The sequence below is a fragment of the Typopeltis vanoorti genome, chromosome 11 (genome assembly GCF_054136105.1).
Source record: "Typopeltis vanoorti isolate ZY-2024b chromosome 11, IOZ_Tvanoo_1.0, whole genome shotgun sequence".
In the NCBI taxonomy this organism is placed as follows: Eukaryota; Metazoa; Arthropoda; class Arachnida; order Uropygi; family Thelyphonidae; genus Typopeltis; species Typopeltis vanoorti.
This window is the reverse complement of record NC_143559.1, coordinates 21,418,668-21,436,102: the sequence shown is the minus strand read 5'-3', so window position 1 is coordinate 21,436,102 and position 17,435 is coordinate 21,418,668. Positions and strand designations below refer to the sequence as shown.

Genomic DNA, 17,435 nt, shown 5'->3' with positions numbered 1-17,435 from the left:
TCCACTCACCAACCACTCTCCATGTAAAGAACCTTTTCCTCACTCCTCTGCTCACACCCTCCTTATACAGTTTCCAGCAATGGCCTCTTGTTCTACTTCCATTCTATACAGTTTCTCTTAAATTTTAACTTGATAACAAACCCTTATTAGCTTAAATGTTTCAATCATATCCCCCCCCCTCCTATTCCAGAGGCTTTGCAATTTACATTCTCTTCAACTGTCCTTATACTCTCTATTCCAATGACCACTGATCACTTTTATGAATCTTCTCTGGACCCTTTCTAGCATATACTCATCACCATGAAACCTAGTGCCCAAATCTGTGCGCAACAATCCATATGAGGCCCGATCAAGTCCTTATGCAATGGCATCATAATCTCTTTATTTCTGCATGTCAGGGTCCACTGCATCATTGCAATTATTTGATGTGATATCTTCAAAACTTGTGCAATGTGGCCCCTGAATTTCAGGTCCTTATCCACCAACACTTCCTGATCTCTTATAGCCACATGAATGAGTACAAAGCACAGTTTTATGAGTTGTTTGCCTTCTGCAGTGAGCCTTTTGCTTCCATAGAGGTCTGCTATTAATAATAATAACTAATGTAAGAATGGTATGAGAGTGATGGTTGTGAATAAATTTACAATGGTTTCACTACTGTTGAATCTTAAATGAACTTTCTGTGATGTCATTTGATTCCATGCAGGAGCATAATAATAACTCACTAAGCTCTCTCTCTTCTTGCAATCATGCTGTATCTCTAAGTCATGTATATGTGTATAATAAGATGGCTTCAAGAAGTAAATTTACTTATTTCATGTCACTTTTCTGTTCAGTTTTTTTTTTTTTTCTCGAAAGGTTTCCATATTCCAGTTTTTGTGTAGACTAATCAGTAATTATTTTGATTTAAAATTTCTGTTATTAATGTATTTATTATTATTATTATTTTATTTTTTTTTTGCGTGAAGTTTTGATCAAATATTTGGAAGGCACATAGAAAGAGAAACTCCAGCTGATGATATGTATTCAGTACTAGGAGATGAACAGGGTAAGTATTTATTGTATATCATGATCTGTTAGAACAAATGTTTTCTGTTATATTACATATAGGAATGAGTAACATTAAAATTCATTTTTTATGTGCATTTAGTAGATAATTTTGTTGAAAATATATTCTTGAATATACTAAACCAACTTTGCATCATCAGCAAACAACTGAATATCTCCCTTCAAGCCATTTCCTATATCATTTATGTACAAATTAAACAATAACGGCCCAAGCACAGAGCTCTGAGGCACACCACTGGTCACCTGCTTCATCCTGGACTCTGCTCCTCCATACACTACTTTCTAGTATCTCTCCATGAGCCATTCTCTTATCAATATCACCAGTTTAGTATCCATCCCCCATCTGCTCTAATTTACGCAACAGTATTCCATGGGGGTATCCTGTCAAAAGCCGCAAAATCCAGTAGTATCACTGTATAGCCATTTCCCTTGTCCAACTCAGATTTCATTCTATTATAAAAAGTTAGATTGCTAAGGCAGGATCAATGTTTAGCAAAACCATGTTGGCCCCTATAGAGTATCATATTTTGATCCACCCATTCTTGAATTCTGTTCTTCACGAATTTTACCAATACTTTACCACCACTCCCGAGATGGTGATTGATCTGTAATTAACTACCGCAGTCTTAGAGCCACCTTTATGCAAAGGAACCCCTTTGCCTTCCTTCCACTCTCTAGGGGACCACACCTGAGTTCAAACCTAAGTTAAATAACCAAGTAAGAGGCATTGACAATTCCTTTGCGCATTCATGCAACACCCAAGCTGATATTCTATCTAAACCTACAGCAGTGTTTGCATTTAAATTCTGCAATATACTAAGTACCTCTGATTTCTTAACTTCAGTTCTCACATTAGTTATTGCCATAGGTACAGAGATATCCTCACTTGTGTTATAGACTTTTGAAACGTGATCACTCAGTAACTCTACTATTACATCTGAATTGGTCACCTCAATACCATCAGCACCCACTAAGGTTATCCTTCCAAAGTCATTCTTCCTTTTACTTGCCACACAGCAGAAGAACTCTATGGGATTATTCTTGATCTCCTTGCTAAGGTCTTCTCATAATCTTATTTAGCTTTTCTTACTATACTGGTAACCTTCCTAGCTTGAGCCTTGTACTGCTAATGGGTGTACTGATTGCCTTTCTCCTTGTAATTTCTCCATAACATTTTCTTTTTTTGCAGATCAAGCTTGATACTACTACTCATCCATCTAACGCCTATCTTGTTCATCTTCCTGACCATGGGAATACATTCTGATATTGCCTTCCTCAGATAACTGCTGACATTTTTATCCCATGCACTGCTAACAGCTTCCCCCTGTAATATGTTCTTCCATGGGATGGCTGTAAGTTCACTCCAAAGCTTGTCATAATTACCTAACTGTAGTTCCGTATATACCTCTTCATAAGAGAGTAATCCACAAATTTTGCAACCTTTCAAGTCAATGCCACATGATCACTCTCACCAATTGGAGGTGACTAGGAGACCTTACTTATGCATATGTCCTCTGAACCTAATGACTAGATCCAACACTCTCACATCACGAGTCCCTTCAGTTATGTGCTGTTTCAAGTAATTATCTCTTAAGTGTATGAATTCCATTTCCTTTTTGCCACGTGATATTTCCTCCTTCCAATTGATATCACCATAATTAAAATCCCCCCATAATCATCACTAAGCCTGCACTCAGTGCACTAATTTGCTGATGCATGAATTCACTATCACCCCCATGGCCTATAGCAGCAACCAATTGTATATTTGGTTGCGTTAGTCACTGTTTCATGCAGATCACCTCAAATGAACTATCATTCACACATCTATCTTGATATATTACTTTCTTTGGCTGCAACTCATCAGCTATCATCAACATACACCTCTCCCCGTTTTATCTTCTCTATCCTCCCTGAAAATACTGTACCCATCACATTCATTTCCAGTAAACACATCTTCTGCTGACAGCCAGGTTTCACTAATGCCTACAACTTTTGATGAGATTTCACTGACTGATGATAAAAATTCTTCCCTCTTATTTCGAATGCTTCTTTCGCTAGTATACAAAGATTGCAGATTCCCTTTAGTTCTTGTACCAGTTTTAGAACTGATGTACATTCTACTAATTTCAGTAGTCCCATGCCAATTTTTATCCACTCTCTTCTTCAAATTATTCCACGAAAAAGGATCAACAAATATACATTCACTGCATAAGTTTTTTTTTTTTTTTTTGTTATTTTGTTATAAGTTTTTTTGCAATGTTATTTATGACATTGGCACCCTTCAACAAAGCTATATACATGTTCATACCCTTCAAATTGGTATGAACATATATATAGGATTGTGCAGGTCAAGGCAATCTTATTTATGACATTGGCACCCTTCAACAAATCTATGCTGGAGAGCATAGATTTGTTGAAGGGGTGTCTCTTGTTTTAGTAATCTTGATACCTTTTATAATAGAGTAACAAGAGTAGTGGATGAGCATAAGCCATACACCATCATTTTTTCTTGCAGGGCAAGGCTTTTGCCAAGCTGAAATATGACAAGTTGATTTTTAAGTTACATCATATGGGTTTGTATATCAGGTTAATGAAGATTGGATTGGTGATTACCTCTCTGATAGATATCAGTGTTGTACACTGCTTGGAGAGAAGTCAATGGACACCACCATTGGCAAGGTGCATCATGCCTTGTAACGAGTCAGATTTTTGTAGCCGATATAAATTGTAGGAATATGATATTCCGAAGTTATTGTAACCGTGTTTGGGTGAAATGGCTGCAAGATGGGAACTGAGGGAGTTTGAAAGAGACGTTGCAAGAGGATGCCATTCTGCATGCCTATCTTTTTTCAGGAATGAAAATGTGTTATTTATTTGTAATTCATTATTCGTACAAACCAGCAGCAGATCCACTCTGTTTACATTGATTACTTCCTTGTTAAATCTTTGGCATATGCCTGGAATAGTGACATTATCAATTCTTGCATTGAAATCACCAGTTACTATCATATATTTCATTTTATTTCTTTTGTCTATTGTATTTTGAAGATCTTCATAACATTTTTCTGTTTCTAGTTTCTAGTTTTGGTTACCTTTACTCTAGATTATTATTATTATTATTATTACAGGCAACTCCAGGGAGTCCTTAGACTCATCGAGGGAGGCCCTAAACATCATGTCCACACAACTATACGACATTCTCACAGTATCTATCATACCTTGCCTTGAACTCACTCACCGTCATAGCACCCACAACAGACTCTGGCAGCTTATTCCGCACATTTACCACTCTAAAAGTAAAGAACCCAGCTCTAACACCACTGCAAACCACACTCTTCCCCAGCTTCCATAGGTGTCCCCTAGTTCTCCCACCTCCAGTCCTGATCTCAAAAATATCCTCTGAATTAATCCTATAGAAACCCTTTAGCAATTTGAATGTCTCAATCATATTTCCCCTTTTCCGCCTATCAACTAATTTCTGCAACCCACAAATCTTCAACCTGTTCTCATATGATTCATTCCATAGACCTGCTATCATCTCAGTCACTTGCCTCTGGATCCTCTCCACCTCCTCCCCATCAAGAAGGAACCTTTTGCAATGTGCCCCCTAAACTTCATCTCCCTATCCACCAACACTCTCAAGTCCCTGGCCTCATCATTCTCCTGGAGTACAGTTCCACCAATGTGGTATACTGCTGCTAATCTTTTCACACCAAAATGCATAACCTTACATTTTGTTACATTAAATTGACATCCATTCTCCTTAGCCTAGAACTCCAATCTATCCAAGTTGTCCTGCAAGATTTTGACATTTTCTGCATTCACTATTGCCCTATCCAACTTTGCATCATCAGCGAACAAATGAACTGTTCCTCTTAGATCTTCCCTATATCGTTAATAAAACAAATTAAACAGCAGTGGTCCAAGAACAGAACCCTGCGGCACACCACTAGTCACAGGCCGTCTTTTGGACTCTACTCCTGAATAAACTATTCTTTGATATCTCTCCATCAACCACCCACTTATCCATCTCCCCAACTCCTATATCCATTATCATATGTTCTAGTTTATGGATTAGAATTCAATGTGGTATCCTGTCAATGGCCTTGGCAAGGTCCAGTAGAATGACTGTAAACCCATTACCCTTATCCAGTTCAGCCGTCACTGTGTTATAAAACGTGAGCAAGTTACTGAGGCATGATCTACCCTTCACAAAACCATGTTGTCCCCCATACAGTATCCCATTTTCATCAATCCATTCCTGTATTTTTCCCTTGATTACTTTTTCCAAGACTTTGACAATGACTCCTGATATGCTGATCGGTCGGTAATTTGCAACCGTAGTCTTGGATCCTCCTTTATGCAGTGGAACTATTTTCCCCTCTTTTCACACCTTCGGGACTAAACCAGACCCGAGACTCAGATTAAACAACATAGTCAAGGGCACTGATAATTTTTTAGCCGCTTCACGCAAGACCCGTGCCGGCATGCCATCCAATCCCACAGATGTATTCACATTAAGGTTCTGTAATACACTATTCACCTCCACTTCATTCATCACAATTCCTGTTTAAACTAATGGTTCTTTCATTTTTTCAATGTCACCACCTGGATGATATACTTTTGCAAAGTGCTATATTGACTGATTCAGTGACCTCCTTACTATTGTCATTCCTTAAAATCATTTTGCTGTGTACAGTTTTTTTTTTGCTTGCAGCATATTGAAAGAACTGTTTGGTTGCTTGCATAGCTAGTTTCCTTTCATAATCCGCTTTTGCTTTTTTTTTTACCACACTCGTTACCCTTCTGGCCTGCACGTCACCTCTTTCTTTAAATTCCCTCCACAGTGGTTTCTTTTTTTGCAGCTCTAGCTTAATGGTGTTATTCATCCATTTAACCCCTACTTGTTTTACTATTCGGACCCTAGGTATACAATCAGCCATAACCTCCTGTAAATGCTCCTTGACCACTTCCCATGCTCTATCGACATCCAGCCCTTGCAGTTGTATATGCCAATGCACTGATCCAAGCAATCTCATAAGCTTGTCATACTTGCCAGCATGGTAATTCCACATATACCCTGTCTTAATCGAAAATTCCACACCTTTAGCCACCTCCCAGGTGGCTAATGGTGTGGATCACTCTCACCAGTAGGTGGCAATATGGTCATATTCATTACAGTCAAATTATCAGATGCTATTACCAGATCAAGCACTCTCACACTCCGTAGTATTTTCAATTACATGCTGTATCAGATAGTTATCCCTTAATAATTGAATAAAATCCATTTCCTTCCTCACATGTGTCCTCCTTCCAATCAGTGTTACCATAGTTGAAATCCCCTGTAATAATTACCTCCTTCCACTCATTTCATCAATTTGTTTATGCATACTATCTCCACCATCTATTCCATCACCTGGTCTATAGCAGCACCCAACTGTATATTTTGTTCTGCCAGTCTCAATCTCACACCAAATAGCCTCAAATGAGCTCTTTTCACTATCCTACGATACAACTTCAATTCTCCTTGGCTGTTGTTCATCAGCTATCATCAATAACACCCCTCCCCCCATTTTATTCTCTCTGTTCCTCCTAAATACACTATAACCTACACATTCTATCCCACTAACTGTATCATCTTCCGTCAGCCATGTTTCACTAATGCCAATAACCTGTGGCCAGGAAGAGCCAATCAAGACCAAATATTCTTCCTTCTTCTTCCTAATACTCCTGGCATTAGTATACATGAAATGCAGTGGTCCCTTTGTCTCACCCCTATCTTGATGTGTTATTCTAATTATCCCATTCTGATTTTTTTTTCTCTTAGTACTGGCTCTGGTACATTATATACGTTCTTACACTCAACTGTCTCACTGATGTCTGCATATCCACTTCCCCACCTCCTTGGTAGTTCTAGTTTTCCCTGGTTCTGTACATTCATTTTCACTTCATTCAGCAACACTTTTTCCAGTCTCTGCACACTAAATCCATTCAAATGCAGGCCATCCATCTTGTATAAATCCTTTCGCCCATCAAACTCATTCCACACGTCCACGAATTCCACACCACACCGTCTGCATAACCTGCGCATAATGTCATTTGCGATTATGGCCCTCCTTCTAAACTCCTATCTGTCATACCATGGCAACAGACTCACCATTCTAACTCTGTCACTCTTTTCTTTCGTTACCTTTAACAATGCTTTCAAGTTCTCTCTCATAAAAAATGTATCTCCTTTCAATTCGTTCGTGCCCGCCACAACTATCAATTCTTTCACCCTCTGTTTTTGCACTCTAATACTCTCACTTACATCCTTAAATTTTGCACCAGGTAAGTACAATTTAGTTAAACTCCCATCTATCACTCCTCTTAATAACGAGTCATTATATACACTAATAACATTTAGAATTTTTTCCCTCTCTTTAGTTTTATATATATAGTATTCTGCTTGACATATCATGGTATTCTTCTATCAGTTTATTCATCATTATTACAGCTCTTTTAGATCATTGTTATAATTACCTAACCTGTAGTTTTGTATATACCCCTTCATAAGAGAGAAATCCACAAATTTTCTTTCATGTTTTTCTACTCCAATATATTATTATTATTATTATTATTTTAACACAATATGCAAATTATAGAGATTTTAAGAGCGAAAAGTATAACATAAGAAATTATATCACTGTTGCCTATATATTATAAAATTTGTCATTCTCTGATAGATAATGAAAAGTGCAAGTGAAAGAAAGGTGATATAAAATTATTGTATCAAATTGTACACATGATTAGTACAGAATAGTAAAGTTTCATTGCTTATTGTTGCTGTTGATTTTTTTAAAATGATTATTGTGAAAAGTGAAATGAATGCATTTATCATTATCTATTGCATGCCAACAAAACAAAGTAGTTGTTAATGTGAATTGTGAATAAAAATAAATTGTAAAATTAAAATGTAAATGACAAAATGCAAAAATAAATTGCTGTTTAACTGTTTTAATGCAAAACTGTAACTTTAAATTGTTTTTGTTAGGATTACTATTAATTTTAATGTTAATTGTTACTGTTGATGTTAAAAAATATACTACCCCCCTACACACATGTAATTTCTTTGAAATTTCTTTCTTCTTGTAATTTCTTTGAAAGATAATAAACTGTGGTTAAAAAATATATATATATTGACCTCCATGGAATCAGAGACTCATCATTGGAGGTACACACTATTGCATACAATGCTCATCCAACTGTGCCATAAACGGATTCATCGTGTTTACATTTTGTGTGTACATTCACAACACATTCAGGCAATGCATTCCACTTATCAACAACTCTCCATGCAAAAAAACCTGCTCCTCACTCCTCTGCTCACACCCACCTTATACAGTTTCCAGTGATGGCCTCTTATTCTACCCCCCCCCCCTGTGAAAAAATGTCTTCCTGATAACAACCCCTGACTAGAAGTTGAAAGTTGATTTTTCACTTGGTTAGACTATAATAAATTTAGTTTAATCTTTTTTTTGTTTAAGTTTAGGGATATTACATCCCATATAGTTTCTTAGCCGAATAAGAAACTCAAAGAGTTTCATGCCGAATATAGTAAAAACTATATATAAAGTTCAGCGATTCCAAGCGTAAGCAAATACCTGGATACTGCAGCACTGATCCCAAAGGGTAGTGCAAGCTGGGGCAACTCGTAGTAGAGGTGGAGCGAGCTCCGATCACTATTCTTGATATTTGCCCATAATGTGAACTTAGCTCCTAGGAACTGTATTTTTGTTCACATTATCATCGTGTTTACATTTTGTGTGTACATTCACAACACATTCAGGCAATGCATTCCACTTATCCACAACTCTCCATGCAAAAAAACCTTTCCTACAAAAAATACAGTTCCTAGGAGCTAAGTTCACATTATGGGCAAATATCAAGAATAGTGATCGGAGCTCGCTCCACCTCTACCACGAGTTGCCCCAGCTTGCACTACCCTTTGGGATCAGTGCTGCAGTATCCAGGTATTTGCTTACGCTTGGAATCGCCGAACTTTATATATAGTTTTTACTATATTCGGCATGAAACTCTTTGAGTTTCTTATTCGGCTAAGAAACTATATGGGATGTAATATCCCTTAACTTAAACAAGTTATATGTCGCCGAATTGAAGCCTTTGGCTCTTCACATATCTAATAATTTAGTTTAATCCTTTATCCAAGTGAGAGCAAATAAAGTTTGCACCTGAAAATATCTTCAGGACTGAATATGGTGTTGTACTATCTTACCTGGGTAAGTAGTACAACACCAGGGAACTCGTAGCAAAGGTGGAGCAAGCCACCAACACTCCTATCCCAGTATCTCCCATAATGCAAAACACATCTCCTTGCGGATATGTATATTGTACATATATAATGTACAATATACATATCCGCATATTGTACATATATAATGTACAATATACATATACATATTGTACATGTATGTATATTGTACATTATATATGTATAATGTTATGCATTAAGGGATTGGGCACTACCCAGACTAGTTTTGACCTTTATTGAGGTCTAATGAGGTCTAGTGTTGGTAGCTTGCTCCACCTTTGCTACAAGTTGCCTTGTGTTGTACTACTTACCCAACTAAGATAGTACAACACCATATTCAGTCCTGAAGATATTTTCAGGCGCAAACTTTGTTTGCTCTCACTTGGATAAAGGATTAAACTAAATTTATTATAACCCCTGACTAGCTTATATGTCTCAATCACATCCTCCCCCCTCTTCCTTTTATTCACGAGGCTTCGCTATTTATATTCTCTCAATCTGTCCTCTTACACCACATTCCAAAGAACACTGACTAACTTTGTGAATCTTCTTTGTACCCTTTTTAACATATCCTCGTACCATGAAAACCCAGTGACCAAATCTGTGCACAATAATCCATATGAGGCCTGATCAAGGCCTTATACAATAGAATCATAATCTCTCTATTTCTGCATGTCAGGGTTCTCCGTGTCGTTGCCATTATTTGATGTGATGTCTTCACAACTTGTGCAATGTGGCAATGTAATCTTGTAAGGCATTAACATCAGCCTGACTGTGCATTGCTCTCCCCAGTTTTGCATCATCTGCAAACAGCAGGATATCACTAGTTAAACCCAACCCAATATCATTAACATACAAATTGAACAACAATGACCCCAAAACTGATCCCTGCAGCACACCACTGGTGACCTTTCTCTTTCGAGATACTGCACACTCCCATATAGAACTTTCTGATACCTATCCAACACCCAGTCACTGATCCAACACAGAAGTCTGTTATCCAATCCCATCTGTTTCAATTTATTTAAGATCTTGTCATGTGACAGTCTATCAAAAGCCTTTGCAAAATTCAAGTACACCACAGTATATTCATCTCCCTTGTTATAGTACATAAGTAAGTTAGTGAAACATGATCTCCTCTTAACAAACCCATGCTGATAACCACAGAAAATACTGCTGTTATCAACCCATTACTGTATCCTACTTCTCACCCATCTCTCTAGTACCTTCACTACAACTCCAGATATACAGACTGGCCTATAATTTGAAGCTACAGCCTTATCACCGCGTTTGTGCAGTGGAACAATTTTACCCCCTTGCACCCCCTTGGAATAAGAGCTTTTGCAAAACTTTTATTAAACAGGCATGCCAATGCTACTGCCAGTTCCCTGGAACATTCCCTTAAGATGTATGGTGATATGTCATCATATCCTATCGCCTTATTGACATTAAGGTTACTTATTTCCTCAAATGCCTCCCTCACTCACAATTAAGCTATACTCTCCTATGTCCTCTACACTTAAGTTCCTCATTATTTCACCTTGAACAGGATGAAACACCTTTATAAATTGATCACTGAATACCTCAACAATGTCTTCTGCAGCAGTTACCATTCTATCACTTTCATCCCTTAACTTCATCTTTCCCTGATCATTCTTCCTTCTACTAACCACATATCTAAAAAAAATTCTCTAGGATTTTTCTTAGTCTGATTTGCCAATTTCTGCTCATACTTTAGCTTTGTTTTCTTTACTAACTGAGTCACTCTCCTAGCTTGCTCTTTATATTCTTCATGTGACTGATTACCATTATTCATCTTGTACTTCCTCCAAAGTACTTTCTTTTTCCAGATTTTATGCTTAAGCTCCACATTCATCCATTTTACACCTACCTTATCCAGCCTTTTGGCCTTTGGGATACATTCGTACATTGATGCTGTTATGTATTTCTTTGTAAGTTCCCATGCAACATTTATTTCCTTACCATTCAACTCCTCGTTCCATGTTATTGCTCGAAGTTGTCTCCTAAGCTTGTCATAATCACTAGCCTGATAATTCCACATATATCCTATCTCGCAAAAGTCTGCACATGACTAGCTACAACACAGGTGATTACTTCATGATCACTTTGATCAAATGGAGGAAAATGTGAAATCCCTCTAACAGTTACATGCTATGATGAAATTATGGGATCTAGAACTTTTGATCCTCATGTGCCCATTTTTTACGTGCTGCCTGAGATAGTTATGTCTCAAGAACTCGAGAAATTCATTTTCCTTATTCCCATATGCTATTCCAATCTATACCACCATAATTAAAATCACCCATAATGATTAACCTTCCTTTGTTCACTAATCCAAGTTGTTTATACATTTCTTCATCACCACTTTCCATATTCCCAGGCCTATAGCAACATCCAACTAAATATGTCTTCCTCTCGACCTCCACGATACACCACACTGCCTCATACCCATTGCCACTATTTCCCCCTTTGATGTCTACCTTATGTGGACTTAATTCCCCTGCTATCATCAGCAGCACTCCCCCCCCCCCTCCCTTCTTGCCCTTTCTATCCTCATGAAAAATAATGTGCCCTTCCATTTCTATTCCCGTTATGATATCATCTTCATTCACCATGTGTCATTTATTCCAATGATTTGAGGGAGAATAAACTCAATCACTGAAACCATTTCATCCCCTTTATTTCTGATACTTTGGCATTTGTAAACAAACACAACAGTTTATTTTTAGGTCTATAGCCAGTTCTATCCAAGCCATATGTTGGTTGTGATTTCCCAACTACACTGATATTATATCAGTGTAGTTGGGAAACCTTTATCACTGCTTACCACATATACCTGCTCAGTCTCCACTTCTATACCCACATTGCAATATGCTCCATCTTCATACACACACATTCACTGCCAGTTTCAACATTCACTCTCTCTATGCCATGTCCCCCCCCATTTCCCTGTTCCTCTTGTATTCCCATTCTCTGTACCTCTCTCGCACACTACTACTGTTTCCACTGCCAAGAACCTTCTGTCTCTTCAGTACCACTCTCCTGATTTTTCTCTTCATCTCTTCCTTCTGATCTCTGGCATGCATCACACACTGTACTTCCACACACTGTACTTTCATCCAGCAGACTTGCTCCAAAGTCATTTAAATGCAAACCATCACGCCTATATAATTTCATTCTTTCCTCAAACACATGCCATACATCTACAAACTCCACCAGCATACCATTTATGATTTTGGCTCTCCGTCACAACTCATCATTCCTCAAACGCATGCCATACATCTACAAACTCCACTCCCTTCTCCTCACTCAGCTCCACCAGCATACCATTCATGATTTTGGTTCTCCGTCGCAACTCATCATCATCATCATACCTGGGTAACACACTGACAACCTTTCCTACTACACTCTTATCTTTCACTCTTCTCAAGAGTCTCCTGATATTCGTCCTCGCATCTTTCTTATGTCCAGTTAGATCATTCATCCCTACAATCACAACTAACTCTCTCACTCGTTTCTTCCTCATGTCCAGTGCCTTAATTATTGTACTCATTCTCCCATCCGGATAGCAGACATTATTGGACTCTGTCTGTAACTAACCCTCTAATTATGGAGTCTCCATATTCTGCTATCCTGATATCACTTGTCACTTCTTTTACTCTTTGTTCTTTCATTCTGTTTTCTTGCATACTTTCATTAGTTTCCACTAGACACCTAACATCACTCAACATATTCTTTATTTCATTTTTCATTTCCAATATCTGTTTCATTAAATCTTGCATTCTGACAGTTTCACTCTCTATCTCGCTACCTCTCATTCGGCCGCACTTTACTTTCTTCTCCTCATTCATACTTTCTTTCACTCCCTTATCACTAACTTTCGCTTGTACATCTTTGCATTGTTCCACTCCTTCAGTTTCTCCAACTTTCATTTCACTTCTGTTTTTTGCAACTTCTTCTGTAACTTTCGTTTCTACTTCCTTCAGTTTCTCCTGTTTTCGTTTCATTTCGGTTTTTTGTAACTTTCACTTCTGCATTCCTGCATTCTTTCACTCCGTCAGTCTCTCTATCTTTCATGTCATTTCTGTTTCTTTTATGTACACTATCTATCTTTTCAGTCAGTTTTGCATTCTATGTATCGTGGTCCAACAGTATATCGCACTTACAACAAATCCATACTTTCTCTCATCTTTCACTCATTCTCTCTCTCTCCACAAAGACATCTCTTACATTCCACCATGCATACATATTTCACTCAGGACATCGAATCAGTTTTGAAAAGTCTATGTCGTCAATGCTACTTGACTTTCACAGCATTTGCCCAGTAGCACCAGCCAACGCCCGTCTGGTTGACCTCCTGACCGGCATTGTGTGATATTTAAAATGAAGGTAATTTGAGGGAATGCAATTTACAAAGCCTTCTGAATAGGAGGAGAGTGGATTTGAGTGAGACATAAGTTATTCAGGGGTTGTTACCAGGTTAATATGGAAGAAAGTTTTCATAGAAGAAAAGGTCATCCCTGGAATCTGTATAAGGAGAATGTGAGGAGGAGTGAAGAACAGGTTGTTTGCATGGAGTGTGGTTGGTGAGTGGAATGCATTATCCGAGAATGTGGTGAAAGCAGGCACTTTGAATGAGTTTAAATTTGGTAAGCAGCAATGGGATGCAAAGTATACCCTTGATGGGGGAAAACTTCGAAGGAAGGGTAGAGGAGATGAGAGATCTGTTTGGTGAATTTTATGTGTGACAGTGTATACTTCCTGCAATGAGTATTTGACTCCATGGAGATCTATTGTCAATAATAATAATGTTTATTTATTTTTCAGGAACAGCTCTGCTTCCTGTGGAGAAACTAAAAGGAACAAAAAGAATACTACAGCAAATTAAGGGCTTATTTTTAAAACGGTTCCATTACTCCAAACGTTTTTTACATCTGTTTGTGATCCAGATAATCCTTCCTGTTCTCACTTTCACGCTATTTGTTTATTTGATGTTTAGCTTTTTAGGTTCAGTTTTTGACAAAGAAAGACCTTTGAGATTAAATCTTAAAACCGTGTTTTGGAAATCAAGTGGCTTTTATAATGCTATAAACGAAGATGCTAAGAAATTTATTAAGAAGTACAGAAATGTCTTGGAAAATGAAGATATCTCATATACTGAAGAAACAGATCCATCTTCTTTTCTCATGAATATTGCAAATAGAGACATTTTATTATATGAAATGCATTATCTTATTGGTGGTGAAGCTAACTGGACTAACAATGAGCTGTCATTAATAGCTTGGTATAATGGAGAACCACTTCACTTAGGGGCAATATCTTTGAACATAATGAATTCTGCTGCACTAAGGTATGTTACTAATAATGATGCAGTCAACATTCAAGTTACAAATGCCCCTTTAAGAAAACTGACTTTTGTCAAGGATATTAATGGAGTTAGCCGGACTCTATGCAGTATATTTGTACCCTTAACTTTATGCTTTTTGTGCTCAAGTTTTGTTTTGTTTCCAGTTCATGAGAGGATATCAAAAGCAAAATTATTGCAACTTATGACAGGTATCAATAAGCCATTGTACTGGATCATCAACTTCTTTTGGGATTACTTCATTTATTGCATCAGTTGTGTACTTCTTATTATTCCATATGCTGTTTTTGATAAGAAAGGCATATTTATGCAACATCCAGATGCTATTGGTGAGTGCTAATGTTATATTATTGATGTAATTGAATACACTTGCAAATAATTCAAAGTATAAAGTGTAAGGTTATTTTTTTTACATGGATCCCTACTTATTGCAAGGAGATGATTTAAAGATGCATATTAGTCATAAAATAATTTATTTTGGCATTTATAAACATTTTAAATATTTTTAGTATTTTATATTAATTCATTAAGAATAAATTAAAGATACCAAGAAATTATATACTTGGTTTAATCCTTTATCCAAATGTAAGCAAACAAAGGTTGCACCTGAAGTATTAATTTCTTGGTATCTTTAATTTATAGTATAACCAAGTGGAAAAACTTGGTTATACTATAAATATCAGAATGATTGTTTCAATAATGGAATACCATGAACTGGCATAATCAAAATAATAAATAAATACTAAATTAAACTCATGTTTTTTATGGGAGTTTTCCTCCATATTTATATTTATTTTGATTGAGCAAAATAACTGATTATGGCATTTATTTTAAGACTATAGTAAATGGCAAGAATTTTGTAATAAAAAAAAAATAAAAAAAAAACCCTATATGAAACTATATGCAGGTGAAGATCACAGCTGCAAGCTAAAATTCAGAGGGTGGTGGGAGCAAAGGAATTTAAATATCTTTGTGTTTCCCTCATGTTCAGAAATGTGGATTCCCAAATTTTTTGTTCTTTAGGACAATATTCATAACATATAATGCTTTATATGAAGTTGGTAACAAGAATAAGAGGCTGACTGATGGATAAACATCAAAGAGTATTATATAGCAGAGCAGAATCCAAGAGAATTGCAGGTGGCCAGTGGCATGCCATGGAGTTATGTAGTTCAGCTAGAGCTATTTAATATGTACATTAATGATGTAGAGAATGATGAAGGGGAGAATGTCCAGGTTTGCTGATGATGCAAAATTTGGGAGGATATAAATAATGCAGTGATGTAGAGATTCTACAAGATGATCTAAATAGACTGACAGCATAAAGAAAGAGTAATGTTTATCACTTTAATGTTGCAAAGTGCACTTTTGGATAATAAGCTGTGTATTACTTAGAGCTGGACTGAAAAATATGATGATGCTAGGGATATGGGAGTAATGGTGGACAGAAAATTGAAGTTCAGTGGACGTTTCACAAAAATGAGCAAAATAATTCAATGGATCACTTAGATCAGCATTTCCGAGATTTTTCTTATGATGGAACACTTCACAAATCCTGGAATTTTCATGGAACGGCTTGGTTATTTTTTAATATATTAATACTTAATTATGACATAATCATAAAGAGTATTAGTACACTTATGTATACGGTGTGACATGTTGACAAATATACAATTACATTTAAATCAGTCATCAATTACTGGACTAATGAAATCTTATAGCATATTGTAGTTTCCTCAGGCCAACATCATTAAATTAATTTGTGCTGATTTTCATTGACATATCCCATTCTGATCACCAAAAATTTATAATATTATTATAAGTACTTACGAGTGAATGCAGACTTTTTTCCTGCATGCTGGTAGTTTTCCCTTCCTTTTGTATATCCTGGTGATCACTTTGTAGGCTGGAGGTGGATGAATCGCTATCTGTTGCATCACAAACACCTTCAATAAGAGATTTCTTAATACCAAAATTAAACAAATTCCCTTGTCTCTTATTCATATTACAATTTAAATCTGTAGGCCTATTACTTTTAAAAAAATCACGGCACTATGGTTTCGAAACAAGCACTTTCATCCTACAATACGAACTTGCAAAGAAAGTATTCAGTATCACTAGATTTGAGAACTAGATATAGATTACCTTGATCTTCAATTTCAGTGGAAAAATTTTCTTTATACTTTCTTGCTGATTGGTCACTAACATTTTCAACACAGATTATTATTATTATTATTATTATTATTATTATTATTCGTGGCACCTCCAAGGAGTCCGAAGACTCATCGTGGGAAGACACCTATTGTACAACTCTCCATTTCCACCACAACACCAAACCTCTACTACTAATCATCCACATTAATGCCATCTACTGCCCACCCCCACAACTAGTATTTTTTGTCTGTAAATTGTGTGTGTTATGAAGGGTGCATTTGTCTGTATGAAAAACCTGAGTTTCTGGGAGGAAAAACCCTGCTACTTCCATATGAGATCTTTATTTCATTCAGTTTTGAGAACAGAGGATACGGTGCCCATTGTTGCAATCGGTTTACAGGCAGTTTTTATGACTGGTCATAAACAGTGGTATTCCCTTTCCTGAATTATTTCCATGTTTAAAAATACACAATCATAAAAACTTTTCGCAGAACACAATTTGGGAAACCCTGACTT

At 36.8% G+C, this 17,435-nt stretch overlaps 1 protein-coding gene across 1 annotated transcript in view; it reads left to right on the top strand.

Moving 5' to 3' along the window:
- The window catches only part of LOC150101361 (phospholipid-transporting ATPase ABCA3-like), a 646,575-nt gene that overhangs the window by 403,399 nt on the left and 225,741 nt on the right, over positions 1-17,435 (top strand). The window contains exons 15-16 of the mRNA XM_090400940.1: positions 969-1,048; positions 14,228-15,094. Of these exons, the coding sequence (XP_090257066.1) occupies positions 969-1,048; positions 14,228-15,094 (947 nt within the window). The remainder of the gene's footprint in view (positions 1-968; positions 1,049-14,227; positions 15,095-17,435) is intronic.